Here is an 18,772-nt window from a genome sequence, read left to right on the forward strand (position 1 = left end):
TTGCTAGAAGGTGACAAAATCCTTTTTAAGGGCTTTGGTTGAATAACTGGCTTGTATCAAAAGCTAAGAATATGTTCCATGAAATATTTAGTGTGAATTCCTTCAACTGAAGTGTAGAAATAAAAATAGAATTAATGGAAGTAATAATTGAGGGAATGAGATATGTAATTTTTATATTTTGACATACAATTGTAAGGTATAAAATTGTTGATGTAAGAAACATTCAAACCTATAGAGAATTTTTATGATTTTGGGTCTCACAGATGATAATTGCTGGGGAGCAAAATCTCAGTGGATTGAGAAAATGCTTTCGAGGATGTCAATTTTGCAGGTTTTTTAATACATTACAGCCAAGGAGAAGACATAAAAGGAAGGTTACATGGAATTCATTGGTAGTAGATTAAGGGGCAGGAGAAAGCAAAGCCTCTAGGATTGGATAAAAAGTAAAATGAAGAGACTGCACTTCTTTTATGTTGGTGGGAATGGGATTGTTACTAATTAACACGTACAGCACATAGAGTGCAATGAGGGGAACAAGATAACAAGTGCAGGGTTCTGTGGTCTCCTGCTCTGGTGCTGGCAGTGTGCCCTGAGGGGGTCTGGCAGAGATGACTCTGACATTTCAAAGGTATGTTATCTTAGATGCAAAAGGACAACTGACAGGCTCAGTTAAGGTAAAGACTGACCTTTGTCAAGGAAGCCACAGGAATAGGACATGACTATCCCCGTGACCCTCTTTTAGTGAGGAATGTTTGTGTTCAGACCATTCTATGTGTTTGCTTTCAGTCTCTGAGTTTGTAGGGCCCACCATGCAGCCTCCTCTGAGCTTGTCAGGTTTAGTATGTGGCCCCTTTTGCATCCACAAACTTAGTGAGTGCGATTTTTAACATTTAATCACATATTAATAGATATATATCAGGCGTTCACCCTAATCACTTTATTTTTCACCCTAATCACTTATTTCTCTCATATCAATAATAGTTCAATACTTTATTTTACAGACGAGGAATATGGGGCACAGCATAGCTAAGTGACTTGCCTAGCAGGTCAGGCTCTAAAACTCCTACTTTTAACCATTTCATGGTAGTGGCTAATGTTCATATCCAGTTCTGTTAATAAAGGATTGTTTTATTAAAAATGTAATAGATTGGGAAAAATATGCTGTTTTTCTCTTTAAGAATGGGGAATGTACCTGCTGCCACTCATCTTTCACTGATTTCAGGCAAACGGTGTATGAGGAAAATATAATAGCTTGTTTAGATTGGTCTAAAATTGTAACTTAACATTCAGTCTGCCAAAAGCTACTCAGCACTTTTATCGGTTTGGAATACCATGTTCATCTACGAACAGTTGTTCTTAGACAGCTAACTGCCATGATCTTATTTTATTAGCTTCTTACAATTGCTTTCACACACCCTCTCTGTTATTCTACATTGCCATACTTGTTTGATCCTGTTTGCAGAAGGCTGGATGGAATTGAGGCATTCTCCAGGAGGGATAGATGGACGAGAGAGGCTACATTAGCTAAGTTTTTGCTAAAGGAGAAATTCTGGAGGAGGGGGGAAGAAGTCCTGCAAAATGGCAGGGATCTTGATTTATAGAAGTCAAGTAGATTGCAAAGGACAGAATGGTCTGATGACAAGGAGCAACAATTTAAAGCAACATAATGAGTGAAAGGTAGACGAAGTACAAAAATATTTGTTCACAAGTCCCAGAAGAGTGCTATGGTGTTGGGGAATAGAAGGAGAGTAAGAAGTTGAAATGGAGCTGGAGTGTAGAGAGGAGGTTTTATAGTAGATGTTTTCAGAGTGTAATGGGACAATGTGGAGAGTGAGACAGCTGTAAGAGGGAATGAGAAGATGTGTTCCCTAAAAAAAACACTGTATAAGTATCAGTAATATATTAGCTATACCTTTACTACTTGTGCCCAGGAAATGAGGCATCTTTCCTATGTGCCTTTTGATCCTTCTCATTACTTTCTATTAACTTAGGTTAATAATTAGGAATCTATTTTTACTGTTGCCTTTTGAAACTTAATCAGTATTGAGGAGCGCATTATATTCACCTTTGAAAAGGCAAATAATAGTTAAAAACCAGTTGCTTCTGGGAGGTAGCAGGCCAGGTACTGATGCCAAAGTAAAACTGAGTATATGATAATATAGAAAGACCCATGTATAAATCTATCCTCAAACTGAGTTCCAGCAAATTGTTCTCTCTACATGAACCACATGCTTGCTATTGTTGACCCAAGAGGAAACTATAAGCACATTTCTATTTTTGTCTCATTTGTCAGAAAATTCAGAGGTAGGTAAAGTCCACATTCAACTGTACTAATGTATATTTTTCAGATGCATAGAAACTTGTTTAAGGCTTTAATTCCCACAATCATCTATATATATAAAAAGCCAGTGACTGTAATGCTGTAATGACTGTAACGACCGGTCACTGTGATGTCCACTGTGGCAGCCAACTGGCCCAATCGGAGCCCCAATCGGACCCCCAGCCTCCTGTGGCCCCTCCCCTGGGCCAGCCCAGCCTCTGATCGCCCCCCCCCCCCAATCAAGGTGGGGCCGGCTGACCTCCCGCGGCCCTGGGGGCAGCCGACCTCCCATGTCCCCCCCCCCCCCCCCCGCCTGTCCGGCCTGATCGGCCCTCATTGGGGTGGACCAGCCGGACCCCCCCACCCAGTGCATGAATTTTGTGCACCGGACCTCTAGTAATCTTTATAAAACATGCTTATATATCAAGATTTAAACTGAACATTGTGGATTTACTTGAAATAAGTTTCCCAAGATTTTATTTAACTAAATATGATAACGTTGAAAGTATGGCCGTTGTGCTTTAAAAACCAGAGTGATTATTTTTTATCTTGACTTACAAAACAAATTGTACATTTGTCATGTATCAGACATTTACAAACGTTTGTATTATACTCTTTATGTTAGCAAATACAGTTCTGAAGATTAAATGATACAAAATGCAGTTAGCTGATAATTGATTTTTTTCCACTTATTTCAGAAATTGATCACCCATGAGAAATTTGAAAGTGCATGTGAAGAACTGAATAATGCATTGTTTCGGGAACAGCAGGCACAAATGCTATTGAATGAACAGGCACAGCAACTACAGGAGTTGAATTATAGACTTGAATTGCATTCCAGTGAGGAAGCTGACAAAAACCAAACTCTGGGAGAAGCGGTTAAGGTAGGAAAACATTCCTTGCATAATGGTCTGTTTCCTCTAAGCGTGGGTCCTTGAGGGACTCATGTCTATCTCCTGAGCAGGGAACCGATCCCAAGATATGAAATTTTTATTCTCTAAGAGCTTATACAGATGGAATGAAACACGGTTCTGGGACTTCAATTCCACATGTATTGAAAAATGTAAAAGTAGGTTTTACTTGCTAGTTGAAAACAAAGTGGAGATTTTTCAGTAATAATATTCTTTATTTCATTTTTCTTTCTTGATTCTTCCCCCACACCCTACTTTTAAAAACTTGTTTTACACCCTCCAGACCTTGAAACTCCACATACTTGTTGGATTTTGAAAGGTTCCAGGTCTAGGTCTCTGATTCTTATGTAAGAGCCTGCTTAGGGATAGAGAAGGTTTGCCTCGGAAGAGCTGTTCTCCCTCCCTGTCATCTATTTGTGGGAAAGGTCTCTAGAAGGGAAAATAAAATAGTTGTCATTAGAAAATTTCATTAATAGATTTAGGACTATGGTATTTGTTGGCAATGTTGGCCATCCTATCTAATAAAAGAGAAACATGGTAATTAGCGTACGATTGCTACCCTTCCCATTGGCTAATCAGCGAGATATGCAAATTAGCTGCCAGCCAAGATGGCGGCCGGCAGCCAGGCAGCTTGAAACTAACATGAGGCTTGCTTGCTTCAGTGACGGAGGAAACCAACGTTCCCTGCCTGCCTTGCCGGCCTCTGAGCCTGCAGTTTAAGAAACATTGTATCAAATATAGAAGCTAAACAAAATCCCAGAAACCTGCTTTCAGTGAGCCGGGATCTCAGAGCTGGAGTTACACATTGTTTCGATTATAGAACCCAAACAAACCAGGTACCTGTTTTCAGCAGCGGAGGCCTAAGAGCTGGAGCCAAGCCTCAAAGCTAAAGCTGGCCCAGAATAAAAAAAGAAAAAGAAAAAAAGGAGTGGTTGGGAGCTTCCGTCACCCGCCAGCCTGAAAACAGCCCTCAGCCCCTCACCCAGACTGGCCAGGAACCCCAGTGGGGACCCCCACCCTGAAGGGTGTGTGACCAGCTGCAAACAGCCATCATCCCCTCACCCAGGCTGGCCAGGCACCCCAGTGGGGACCCCCACCCTGATCCAGGACACCCTTCAGGGCAAACCAGCCAGCCCCACCCATGCACCAGGCCTCTATCCTATATCGTAAAAGGGTAATATGCCTCCCAGCACCGGGATCAGCGGAGCGGCGAGGCCTCCCGGCACCGGGATCAGCGTGACAGGGGGCAGCGCCCAAACCCCCTGATCGCCCTGCGGCTCTGTGTGTGACAGGGGGCGGGGCCACAACCTCCCTGTCCACCCTGCTCTGTTCGTGACAGGGGAAGGTGCCCCAACGCCCTGATCAGCCCTGCTCTGTGCCTGATAGGGGGGAGCTCCCCAACCCCCTGATTGGCCCTGCTCTGTGCATGACAGGGTACAGAGCCCCAATCCCCCTGATGGGCCCTGCTCTGTGAGTGACAGGGGGCAGTGCTCCAACCTCCTGATTGGCCCTGCTCTGTGCGTGACAGGGGGTGCGCTGCAACCTCCCCATCGACCCTGCCTTGAGTGTGACGGGGCGGTGCCCCAACCCCCCAATCGGCCCTACCCTGAGAGTGACTGAGGGTGGCATTGCAACCTCCCAATCTGCCCTGCTCTGTGAATGACAGGGGGTGGCGCCCCATCTCCCCAGTCGGCCCTGCTCTGAGCCCGACCAGGAGCTGCACCTAGGGATTGGGCCTGCCCTCTGCCACCCGGGAGCAGGCCTAAGCCAGCAGGTCGTTATCTCCCAAGGGGTCCCAGACTGCGAGAGGGCACAGGCCGGGCTGAGGGCCCCCCCTCCCCTACGAGTGCACAAATTTTTGTGCACCGGGCCTCTAGTATAGTATAATTAACCATGCTTTGAGTAAGCATATAACTATGTCATATTGGAGTCTTTTCTCCTTGCAATAGCTTGTAGTTTGTGTTCAGTGATAGTATCTTCCTGCAGATAAAAAGCTGTATTAATTTCTTTAAAATGCCTGTAGCTTAAATATTGTTGTCAGGAGTGGAGAATTGTTTAATTACTACCTCTTAATTAGAAGTAGCAGGTGGTAATGTGAAAATGCTCTCTTGCGGGAGGCAGCATGATTCTGTAGAAAAAGCACTGGCCTTGGAACAAGTATGTCTGAAATCAAATCCCAGTTCTGTCACTTGGGCAAATAATTTAACCTTTCTGAACCTCAGTTTCCTCTTCTGCAAAATTAGAGATAATGATACTTAAGTTCCAGAAGTTTTATGATAATTAATTAAGATACTGTTTGAAAAGCAAGTATATGCTTGATAATATTCTTCTGTTTTTCAATAATACTTGAACGAATAGTATTTTTATGTGTCATTTTTCTTTAAAAAAAGTATATTGCTTGTTCTTCCTTATAAAAACAAAAATAAGATCATGAATAGAAGATATGGAAAACTACAGAAGGAAAAACAAAGTACTTATAACATAATTTGAAAACAACCACTTTTGACATTTGGGGTTTTGTTTTTAAGCATTTGTGCTATATGTAATGGTTTTTATAAATCATACTTTGGACTTGATGCTCAAAATGGCCTTTCTTTATGATACTGCTAGATTTTGGATAAGACCCTTCTTGTATTAAGAGTAAAGGAGCCCAGCAGGTGTGGCTCAATGGTTGAGTGTCAACCCATGAACCAGGAGGTCATGGTTCAATTCCCAGTCTGGGCACATGCCCGGGTTTTAGACTTGATACCCAGTAGGGGATATGCAGGAGGCAGCTGATCAGTGATTCTCACTCATCACTGATGTTTCTATTTCTCTGAAATAATAATAATAATAATAATAATAATAATAATAATAATAAGTAAATGAAATCTCATAATAATAATAATAATAATAATAATAATAATAGTAATAATAATAAAAGAGTAAAGGAAATCTCCAAATCCCAAGAATAAAAATATAAAAAGACCAACAAATCCCAATGAACGGGAATCAAAGTTAGCACTGTGAGCAGATGCTGGACTTGACCTGCTGGCAAATACCAAGTCCAATGCTGGAAGTAGGAGACCTAGCTTTGGGGTCCACCAGCTGATTTGGCCTTGAACCCGAGACCCCCATGTTAAGGAATTGCTTAATAACCTGAATGTTAGGTCAGTAGTGTCTAGACAGAAGCTAATGTAAATTTTTTTTCTGGAAGAAAGCTTGCCTAATTTACTTCCTTCAGGAGTCCCCTCAGACTAAGAACAGCCAAGTAACTGGCACATGAATAAATAGATATATTTATCGTATATTCATCCACATTGCTAACCTCTCTTATCAGTTTGAATAATATTTTATCTGTACTTTGTAGGGAATTCTAATTAGACCATAATATTATTTGTTCTATAGTGACAGTTTTGTCTCTCCTTTTCAAACCTTAACCCTTTAATTTTTTCCCTTTCTTTCTGTACTGGCTAGGATACAGTGCTGAGTATAAATGGAAACAGTAGGTATCCTTGTCCTGTTACCAGTCTTAAAGAAAATCTTTCTAATATTTCTCCATCAACAAGGAAGTTTGCTACAGGTTTTTAGTTGATAATCATTATTGTGTTAAAGGAGTTATCTTCCTATATTATGCATTATTTAAAAAATCATGAATGAATGTTGGATGTAATAAAATACTTTTTGTGCCTCTTTTGAGATAATTATATAAATACTAGAGGCCCAGTGCACTAATTCATGCATGGGTGGGGTCTGGCTGGCCCACCCCAATGGGGACCCATCGGGCTGGCAGGGGGCAGGGCGGGTGGTTGGCCATCTGGCCCCGCCCCGATCAGGGTGTTGGGGGCTGATTGGGGGCCGGGCCAGCCGGGCGGATCAGGGCCTAGATCACGCTGGTTGGCTGCCGCAGTGCATCTCATAGACACCGGTCGTTCTGCCATTCCAGTTGCTGGATTTTTATATATATAGATTAGAGGCCTGGTGCACAAAAATTTGTGCACTGGGGGGGGGGGGCGTCCCTCAGCCTGGCCTGTGTCCTCTCTCAGTCTGGGACCCCTCAGGGGATGACCACTTGCTGGCTGAGGCCTGCTCCCTGGGGGCATTGGGCCTAAGATGGCAATCAGACATCCCTCTGGCAGCCTGGCAGCCCTCGGGAGATGTCCACTTGCCAGCGGGGAGCAGACCTAAGCTGCAGTCAGACATCCTTAGCGCTGCTGAGGAGGCAGGAGAGGCTCCCACCACCACCGCTGTACTGACAGCCATCAGCCTGGCTTGTGGCCGAGCAGAGCTCCCCATGTGGGAGCACATTGACCACCAGAGGGCAGCTCCTGCATTGAGCATCTGCCCCCTGGTGGTCAGTGTGTGTCATAGTGACCAGTCATTCCCAGTCTTTCTGCTGTTAGGGTCAGCTTGCATATTACCCTTTCACTATATAGGATAGAGGCCTAGTGTACGGGTGGGGGCCAGCTGGTTTGCCCTGAATGGTGTCCCGGATCAGGGTGGAGGTCCCCACTGGGGTGCCTGGCAAGCCTGGATGAGGGGCTGATGGCTGTTTTCAGGCTGCCTGCACCCCCTTCAGGGTGGGGGTCCCCACTGGGGTGCCTGGCCAGCCTGGATGAGGGGCTGAGGGCTGTTTTCAGGCAGGCCAAGCCTGCAACTGAAGCTTCCAGTCTCTCCTTTTTTTTCTTTTTCTTTTTTTTATTCTGGGATTTATTTACCTTCTGTAATTGAAACTTTGTTGCAGCTCCAGCTCCGAGGCTGGCTGGCTGAAATCAGGTATCTGGGGTTTGTTTAGCTTCTATAATTGCAACATTGTTGCTTAGACTGGAGCTCAGAGCCCGGCTGCGGCAGGCGGGGAACCTTGGCTTCCTCCATCACTGGAGCAAGCAAGCCTCATGTTCGCTTCAGCTGCCTGGCTGCCAGCTGCCATCTTTGTTGGCAGTTAATTTGCATATCGCCCTGATTAGCCAATGGGAAGTGTAGCGGAGGTATGTTTGTCTATTATTAGATAGGATTTTTCTCTTACTATGTTAGCATGTTGAATTATATCAGGGATTGGCAACTAAGTCCCATGGCTTGTATTTGTATGGCCTGTGAGCTAAGAATGGTTTTTACATGCTTAAAGGACCATAAAAAATAAACAAATAAACAAACCAAAGAAGAATATGTGACAGAGAATATATGTGGCATACAAAGTTTTTCTTATCTAAAATATGCTGACTCATGTAATACTAGTACATTATTCAATATTGTAATATTAGGCCAGCCTTACATTCCTGAAATAAACCCAGATTAGTTGTGATGATTTACAAAAATACAATTGTTGCACTGAATTTGTTAATTTTTCCCTTAAGATTTTAAAATTTATGTTCCTAGTCATGATTATCTTTTAATTTCTCTCTCTCATTATATCCTCGTCAGTTTTTGGTTATCAAATTTTGCTAATGTGACATGACTTCCCTTCTCACTCTGAACACATGCATTTTGGAGTATTCAGCCAAGCTTAAAACAAATTGAGCAAAATGCTCAGATAATATAAATAAAAAGGATATTCAAAACCAAACAAGAGAGAGCTGAAGTGTAAATAGCTCACTGAGGTGTGCAATCCCAGCTAGAGGCTAGAGTTGATTATCATAACATTAGGGAAATGTGGGCTTCAACCCCTCTCTTCTCTGCACTAGGAAAGAGCTACCTGTATGAAGCTAGGAGTCAGAAAGGGCTGCCCGACTGTGAAATGGGGCCTAGAATGTCACTGCCTGCCAGCTACAGGGGAATTTGATGTCTACTATGGACATTGGGTAGGAAAAAGAATTTGGAACCCCAGGCCTGTGCCACATAAGAAAGTACTTTATGTTACTTCTTGTCCAAGGACTGTTCAGTTGAGAATTATCTTCAAAGTGGTCCAACCCTTGTAGAACCAGCGTGACCGCGTAGAAGGAAATTTAAAATATTCAGTAGGGATGCTTCAGAGAACACACTAGAGACTTTAATGGGAAATTCAATATCACAAAGCATGTAAAGAAATGACTTGTACATCAGATGAGAAAATTTGCACTCAGGTAGTAGGATTGCTATTTAAAATGTTGAAAGGTAGTTTAAAAGATATTTTAAAAATAATGTTTTTAAATGTTCTGAGAAATAAGCTATGAATAGAAATTTTAAGACAAGAAATGAAAATCATCATTGAAATGAAAAACTCAGTGAATGGTTTGAATATTGGGTAGATATAGATAGAAAGATATCAGTGGATTGGAAGATAGATGAGGAAATCACTTAGAATGCTCTGCAGAGGGTCAGAGTGATGGGTAATAGGAAGTTAATAGAAAAGAAAAAGAGAATGAGATTTACTTAATAAAAGTGAAAATAGAATAATTTGTAATAAACGTTCAGAAACAGAATCAGAGTAAGTCAATATTTTGAGCAAGAATGACTAAAATTTTTATAGATTTAAAGACAGAGTAACTTCTCAGATTAAAGGAACCCATTGTATTGTGAGCAGTATAAATAAAAACAAATAAACACATTAATACATAGTAATAAGACTATAGGATGACAAAGACAAAGATAAAATCTTTAAGTCTATGGGTTTAGGAAAGATAAGGTCATTCTATTGTTGATCCTGAATTAATGGAATTAGTTTAATAGTTATAAAATTCCCTAAGAACTCTAACTGTAGCTCCTGCCTTCAAAGTATGTTCTCTTCACTGACTTAGAGTTCTTAGTTTTATAGCACACCTCTCTATTCTTGGTAACTATAGACAAATGAATATGGAAAATGTAGTATGGAAAGAAGTGGAATAAGCCAAAGATTTCTTTGTTTTTCTTCCCTCCCCCCCACTCCCACTCCACCAAACTATTCTTGAGGTATTTTATGTTGTTGGCCTGGCCTATAATATCGTTAGTACTACTGGACCTCTGAGGCAGTTTTGTTAGGCAACAATATTTTATATGCTGTACAGTAGTTCAGAAGAAAACAAAAGCTACATCAATGTATTTTTTTTCTTGATTTCAAGTAAACTTGGACTTAAATTTAGTAACTAATAAGACTAACATTTTATCTTGGATCCTGCCTTACATATTTTTATGCTTTACTAGTATATACCTCATATTCTGTTTGGTAGTAGACACTCCATGTTAACGGAGTAGGTGAAAGAGTTACTTTAATGAGGGAATCAACCTGTGGGTAAAATACTTGTAGGAGCTAATGTATACATTTGTTCCTTAGAATGGGTTGCTGCTATAACCAATACATAAAGTCTGAGGCAGTGGCTCGGAGATCAGGCAGTTTGTGGTGAGGAAACATATCAGGGGTGGAAAGATGGAAATTCATGTTAAGCTATGGCAAAAAATTTGATAAAACTGTACTTGTGGTAACTTAGGACTACTGATCCTATAGTTCTAGGGGAAGTAGTTGGAAAGAATTGATTATACTATCTGTTAGCTTTGACATTTTGCTTTGAACAAGGTCTTACAAGAAAGATGAACCCAGGAAAGAATTTGTTGGCTTGTGAACATAAGTAAAAGGGAAGAGAGAGAGAGATTATCTAGAAATATGAAGCCTAGAAAGAGTCCATTATGTCTCATAATCATAGCAAAGAACAAATTAGGGATATAGTTCTCTTATTCTAACCAGTTTTCTCAGTTGTCCTCAAGGTAACCACCATGTCTGTGTATTTGGAAACAGGGAAACTAGTAGTGAGTATGATCTCCAAGAAAAAACGTTAGTGTATTTATTGGCACATGGCACTGACTGGAAGCAAACAGATGAAAGCCTACCAAACTTTTTGAGACAGTTGTGTTGCACAAGAAACCGAGAGTCTGGAATATTACAGACTCCTCCTCTCTGAGCCTTAAACAAGCTTTAAATGATCTATCTATCATGTTAATTGATGCACAAGACTCCGTACTGTAAATGGCACCATTTATTTGTTTGTCCATTTGCTGATGGGCATTAGGTTTGTGTTATTTAAAAAATATTTTAGATTAGAGTAAGGAGGAACTGAAGGACTTGTCTGAAATGATATTGCTTCTATGAATACAGATTTGTTTAATTTTGCTATCTCTCTAGCAAGTTTGACATTAAGAATGACAATCATTTAGGTTTAGAATAAAGTGATAGTTATGTTTGTTTTGTATTTTTCCTGGGAAAAGTTAGGTATCAAATTCTGATAACTTTTAATCACATCTGAAACATACTTGGTGTGCTGATCATTTATAGAAAAATTTAAAATATTTTATATTTATAGGATCACTTGATAAAACAAAGAATCCTATAAAATAAAGAGGTAATATGCAAATTAACCTTCACACCCTCACAAGATGGCTGTCTGTGACCAAGCCAGCAGGGGGGTTAGTGAGGGATAACCAAATGACCGAACAGCAGCCTGCGTGGGGCGACCAGGCCTGCAGGGGGGTTAGTGAGTGATGACCAAACGACTGAACAGCAGGCTGCGTGGGGCAACCGGGCCAGCAGGGGGCCATGAGAGGCGACCAGGCCGGTGGGGGTGTGCAGTTGGGGGTGACCAGGCCAGCAGGGGGGGCAGTGAGGGGCAACTAGGCCAGCAGGGGGGCAGTTGGGGGTGACCTGTCTGGCAGCAGGCAGCAGTTAGGGGCAACAGCAACCAGGCCGGCAAGGGGGCCAGTTAGGGGCAATTAGGTTGGCATGCAGAGGCAGTGAGGGGTGATCAGGCCTGCAGGGGAGGCAGTTAGGGGCAACCAGGCAGGCAGGCAGGTTAGCGATTAGGAACCAGTGGTCCAGGATTGTGAGAGAGACCCCAGATTGGAGAGGGTGCAGGCTGGGCTGAGGGGACCCCCCCCCCCATGCACGATTTTTGTGCACCAGGCCTCTAGTCTTTCTATAAAGTTATAAAACCACCTCCTGATTTACCTTTCTTCAAAAATAAACTGTGTGGGAACTATGGTATTTGGTTTTGTGGGGATATAGTGAATTTAATTAAAAGGACTACATACATCTTAGTGGTTAGTGGGATTTTTGATACAATAATGGATGAGAGTTTCTGAAACTAGTACAAAATCTTAAATTCTATGAATTGTCACAATTTTGTAATTCTGCCCATGAAAATCCTAGACATTGGTTGAGAGAGAATGACTTATGGAAAAAATCAAGGATTTATTCACAACAAGTCTCCCAGATAGTTTTGTCTAACTCTGATCTAGCTTTTATTCACATGCCTTTTTCATCATCATTTCTGTCATCTGTTTACTTCTATCCCATCGAGCTGCAGCAGCCTCTAAGGGTCTCAAAGACTCATGCCTCCTCTTAGCACCCTGTATCATTCCTCACCTTTTGTAGCTGCTTTGGCTTTTTATTGCTTTTGTCTTAATTTGAATAGAAAATGACCTCTGTGCTTTATTATTTTTCAGTCTCAAAACGTAATTACATATGAATGAGAAAGAGGAAGCAAGAAGAAAAAGGAGTATGTTTTTCAAATTTCAAATGGAATAATTTGAAAAGATTTTTTGGAGTCATAGTAACTGTGTAAAGGGTCACATTTCATGAATATTTACCTTCTTTTTATTTAAAAAAATGCCATAACCTTTATATTATTAATAAAATTATTAGCCAAACTCTGAGGGTATATGAATGTTGCAGTGAAGTCATTTAATAATTTTGAATTACAGCTGTATTTTTTCTAGTAAACTTTTAAAAATTCATTGACTTTAAAAAATTTAAACCATTTTTAGTTGCTAAACCCTGATTATAATAATAATTAAAATTTATCACATAACCCATTTTCATAAAGTAGGATTATTAACATCATTACTTAATTTAAGCCTTATCATTTTTTACTTTAATCACATATATTTTTATCTTCCTAATGACTTATACCATTGAGACCTTTAAAGTAGTCAATTATATTTCAAGGTCAGAGAAAAAAAGAATTAAGAAAACAACAGCTCTCACATCATTAAAAAAATAGTAATTTAACAGACCAAGATTTAAGCTAGAAGCTAAAGGCTTCATAAAAAGTTATTTCCATTTGTTAGACTGAACAACAGAAAAGTATATAATAAAATAAAAGAATATCTTTTCATTTTAAACTTATGACATAATTCCCCTCCCCCCCGCAAAATTACTTACGTTCTCATAAGTAATTTTAAAATACCTTTTTCCACGTTTAAATTTGTTCTCAGTGAGTAGTAATCTGAGATTAGAATTATGTTTCTTAATTGAGTACTAGCTTTGGGTTAGATGATATTTTAAGTACTACTTAAAATATATATTTATACTGCTATAGTATTTTGAAGCATACAGTTCAACTTTGTCTAAACATTTTTATAAACATTATTTTTTTTTTAAATTAAACATGCTCACAGTAAGAACAATTTTAAACATACAGGAAAAAAAGGAAAAACAACACCACACACACCAAAAAAACAACCAAAAAAGTGTATATAATCCCATTATCACCCATATAAAAACATTATTAAGATTTTGGCAAATATAAATGGAAGTGTGCTATATATATAGTTTTACATCCTGTTTTTTTTTTTTTTTTTTATAGAGTGGTGTGATTTACTTTTACATTTGCATCGTTCTAGCATTTATTAGACTGTTGGTTGAAATAGGGAAATCCATCAGGCTAACAGTATAATCTAGACCAGAGATGATGGTGGCTTAGACCAGGGTGGTAGGAGTAAAGAATGGTGAAATTCTGGATATATTTGCTTTGTGAAGGTTAAACATAAGGAATTGCTAATTTTATTAGATGTGAAGTGTGAAAGATGAATCAAGGATGATCCTTAGCAACTGGGAGAATGGGATTGACATTTATTAAAAATACTAGTGGCCTGGTGCATGAAATTCATGCACATTAAAAGGGAATTAGTTAGAGAAAATATTTTAATATTGCTATTTTCCCTTTCTCTGTAATAGAAGTGTTAGAGATGAAAGAAAATTAGTAAAATGTATATGAAAATCTTCCTCCTGTCAGAGCTTGGGGCATGCTGTGGGACCCAGAGTCAAGTCCCCGCCCACCCGTGTGCACCTCGAAATTGTGTGAGACCCAGACCCCACTGGCCCCAACCCCATTGGGCAAGATCCAGACCTGGCCGGCCCCACCCCTGTCAAGCCCTGCTGGGCAGGGGGCACAGCCTCAGGTACCCCGGCCTGGCGCCAGGCAGGGGGCACAGCCTCAAGTCCCCCGTCAAGCCCGGCCTGGTTGAGGGTGCAGCATTCTCAGGGCCCCCATCAAGTCCTGCTGGGTTGGGGGGTGCAGCTTCAGGTCTCCCGGCGCATCCTCAGGTCCCCTGGCCTGGTGTCGGGGATGGGGGCGTGGCCCGAGGTTCCCCTGTCAAGCCCCGCCAGGTGAGGGCATGGCCTGAGGTCCCCCGTCAAGCCCCACCAAGCATGGGGTACAGCCTCAGGTCCCCTGCCCTGCCCTGACACCACGCAGCCTGACATCCCTGCTGATTGCTCATTATGGCTCGTTACAGGAACTCGTCTCCACTGTGGGTGCAGCTATCTTGTGATGGTGTGACAGAGTGAGGGTCAATTTGCATATCGCCTCTTTATTATATAGGATTTAAACACCTTGTTGTAATGAACCATGCAATATTCCATTTTATGAATGTGCTGAAATGTATTTAACTATTTTACTGTTGTTGGGATTCAAACTGTTCATTTTTTATTATTAAAATTTAGATGAGCATCTTATAATTAACTACATAGCTGCTTATATTCTCAGGGAAGAGCTCAAGAAACAGACTTATTGGTTCAAAAATATAGTTTAAGTGGTATGTGTGTGTATGTGTGTGTGTGTTTTAAGGGTATGCATATTTATTTAGATTGGTGCTTACATCTGAAAGGGTGTATAAGAGCACCTGCTTGTCCCCATTCTCATCAGCATCAGATATCATTAGGCATTATCATTAAGATATCAATAACAGCAAATCAAAACCAAGAACATTTGCCAGTGTGACAGATACTGTTTTGTTTTGCACGGAGCATAAGAAGGAACTATGAATTCCCCCCACACAGGTGTTTTTTATTCAAATAATTTTATGTAAACTTAATTTGCTATTTGTAGTGTAGTTTCAGAGAAGAGGGAGCACTAACATTTCTGAGCATACACTTTTGTTAGACACATTATAAGGCACTTCATATTATTTTATATAAGTTTCAACATTTTAAGAAATAAGTATTATTGCTTACATCATGTAGATTAAGAAACAAAAATAATTGCAAAGAACTTGACAATATACACGATCAAGTTGCTTTATATAAAAGCCAAATACATTTAATATCGATTAAAAGGCCTTTCTTTGGGCCCTTAATACCTTTAAAAAGTATTATTGTTGAAAATTGTAATATTAACATATCACAGGAGGAAATTTCCATTTTATATTTAAGAAAAGTAAATTGCTTCACACCTATTTAAAAGGAAAGTTAATAGGTGCTATATGTTTTCTTTGTGTATTGTAACAATATTTTCATGATAGAGTAAAAAAATTAAGCATCTTATATTTTAGAACAGATATTAGTACTTCTAGACTTGAAAATATGCATGTTTCTATTACCTGTCATATGTTGCCCACTTTAAGAAAACACAATAGCAATGAATCTGATTTTTTTTTATCAAGCCACTTAATCATATTCTGAATTATTCAGGCTACAAAATAGAGAAAATTCTTTTCTGAGCTTCACAAAAAGAAATTGTACAATTTATTATCAGAATTTTCATATTATTATATAAAAATCACATTGATTTTCCAGTTTTATATCATATTCACATATACACAGCAGGTCCTCAAATAAAATCATTTTGTTCGATGTTTCATTATAATGTTGATGAAGTGCCATAGGAATTTAACTCTTATTTATATCAATTAGCCTGCAGTAAAATTTATTTTAATATATTTCACTTAAAGTAACAGAACCTATGGATGAAATTAAATGGACTTACTGTATACACAGATACAGATACATATATGGACACACTTAGTTATATGTATACACATACTATATGGTAGTGTACTTTTTATATAAATAAATTACATATATTTCATTTATGTTTATATCATAATAATAAAAGGCTGAGAGGCGTCACGACCGAAAACACCAAATGACCGGTCACCATGAGGTGCATGGAGCACCTCTTGGCCCTCCCCCATGGCCCACAGGCTCTGATTGCAGCAAGGCTTGTGGCTGGCGGGCAGGTGAGCGCGGTGAGGCGGGTGTGGCTATGAGCGTGGTGAGTGGGTGGGCAGGGCATGCGTGGGTGGGTGGGGCCATGCGATTTCGAGTGCTGGGCCTCTAGTAATGTATAACAATTTTACATAGAATTGTATTTCTACTTATATATTAATTTTATGTAAATGTATAAACTATACATGTATGTGTATCATAATGTATACTGTTAGAAATCTATTTTATGACTTGTGATGGGTGTGGTTTTTGTCATTTGCATGTCAGTCTTCTGTTGGCTCTTTGCCCTTAGGTCATTTCTAGCAGTTGGTGGTACGCTTCCCCCAGGTGGTGGCAACTACTTTGATTCACATGATCTTTTGGTCTAAATTGACAAAGTCTGTGCTTTAGTTAGCTAAGGTCTGAATTAGAATTAAGAATTTCACAGGATTTTCTTTCTTTCTTTGTTGGTGGTAATTAATAAAAATCTTTGATTAAAATAGCTGAGCCCTAGCTGAATGGCTCAATTGGATGGAGCATTGTCCCATACACCAAAAGTTGTGGGTTTGATTCCCTGTCAGGGAACATATCTAGGTTTGTATATTTGAGACCCGGTCGGGTGCGTGCAAGAGGCAACCCATAGGTGTTTCTCACATGGGTGTTTCTCTCTTTCTCTCCCCCTCTTTCTTTCTCTAAAATCAATAAAAACATATCTTTGGATGAGGACTTAAAACAAAAAGCTGAAAAGAGCAAGGTTCATGTAGGAAAACTGGCTGATTTCTATCCTGTTAAGAAACAAATATCTGTGTGTACCATTTTACTAATCCTTTACTGTTGTCTATTCCTAGACTCATCATTGTACTTCAATGCACAATTTACTTTGACAGCCTAGTGGTCAAGTCATTGCCTGAATTCCAACGTGGCTCACAGTATTATTATGAGATAGTCATTATCTACATGGCATTGAGATCTGTTGTTAAAATGTTTCTTTTCCTCTTGGGTTCTCAGACTTGGATGGTGGTAACTATTTACTGTATCTAGAGAAATAATTAAAGAGATGGAAGGCATTTACTATTCCGCTTTGTCTAACTCTCTAAAGTCTTCATTATCATTGTATGTCTGAATTGAAAGCCATGATTCTGAAAATACATGAGATGAGAATGAGAAGAAACAGAGACAAAAGATCTGAAGATGTAAGATTGGATAACCAGGGAACCATGAAAGTTACTAATGTCAAGGCCTAAAGCATGTAAAATTTAAATTGCTATGAATCAACTTACCATATGTTTTCTCTCTTACTAGGAAGGCAGTGCAAGACATGTTATGCAAGAGATTTGTTATATATGTTAAAACTATACTTAAAGTACACGTGAGAACTATGTTAAAGCTACCTGTAAGAATTATCTATATATATATAAAAGCCTAAGTGATCATTACGACCAAAACAACTGGAACGACTGGTCGACCAGTTGCTATGACACACACTGACCACCAGGGGGTAGACGCTCAACGCAGGGATCTGCCCCCTTGTGGTCAGTGCGCTCCCACAGCCAACCTCCCTTGATCCCTCCCTCCAGCTGGCTAGCTCCTATCAGCCTGAGGCGGGGGCCGGCCAGCCAACCTCCTACGGCCCCTCCCGCTGGCCTGGCCCCAATGGTCCCGGATCAGAGGCGAGGCCGGCCAGGCTTGCCAGGCCAGGGAACCTCACCCGCTCATGAATTCGTGCACCGGGCCTCTAGTGTGTCATAATAATAGCAAATATCTAAAGAGGCTCACTACTAAATGAATGAGATTGGGGAAGTCTGTGTAGATTGTTAAGAGTAATAAATTATCTGTTGTTTTTGGTAGAAGAGTTGGTGTTCCTATAGACTTAAGATTTGACTGGGTCAGTGGTTCTCAAGCAGTGATACTATTGGTGGTACCCAGAAAAGACCTGTTGGAATGCTGTTTGGGACAGTTTTCGTAAGTGACTAAGCCATTATCAGTATCTAGTTTAAACTAAATATCCTTACAACCAAGTGCTTTGTTGTTTGTTTCTATGGTAGTGAAAAGTTCTCAGAAGTAAGACATGAAAGATCCATCAGCTCTAGATGACCCTATGAGATTTACTTTAGCTTTAAACGTTTCAGATATGCTGTAATGAGAGGGTACATAAATTACCTCTATGGCATTATAATTGATATATTCTCTAGTAACAGAGAAAGTAGGGTATTTATTTTCTAAGTTCTGTGCTATTGTTTGCTGTTTATTAGAAAGAAAGCATATTAAAAAGGAGATTTTCCTAAACAAATCCACACCAATCTGGTCTTTTCAGTAATTTCCAATGATAATAAAGTCCACAGTAATAGGAAATGCAGACTTTGACAATTAGATATTCTCATTTAATGCAATTCTCTTTCTTATGTGAAATCATGC

At 40.0% G+C, this 18,772-nt stretch overlaps 1 protein-coding gene across 1 annotated transcript in view; it reads left to right on the plus strand.

Moving 5' to 3' along the window:
- CCDC171 (coiled-coil domain containing 171) overlaps positions 1 to 18,772 on the plus strand; it is a 252,847-nt gene that overhangs the window by 124,308 nt on the left and 109,767 nt on the right. Inside the window, exon 20 of the mRNA XM_036331206.1 lies at positions 3,019 to 3,204. Within this exon, the coding sequence (XP_036187099.1) occupies positions 3,019 to 3,204 (186 nt within the window). The remainder of the gene's footprint in view (positions 1 to 3,018; positions 3,205 to 18,772) is intronic.

This window comes from Myotis myotis, unplaced genomic scaffold (genome assembly GCF_014108235.1).
Source record: "Myotis myotis isolate mMyoMyo1 unplaced genomic scaffold, mMyoMyo1.p scaffold_m19_p_12, whole genome shotgun sequence".
Taxonomy (NCBI): Eukaryota; Metazoa; Chordata; class Mammalia; order Chiroptera; family Vespertilionidae; genus Myotis; species Myotis myotis.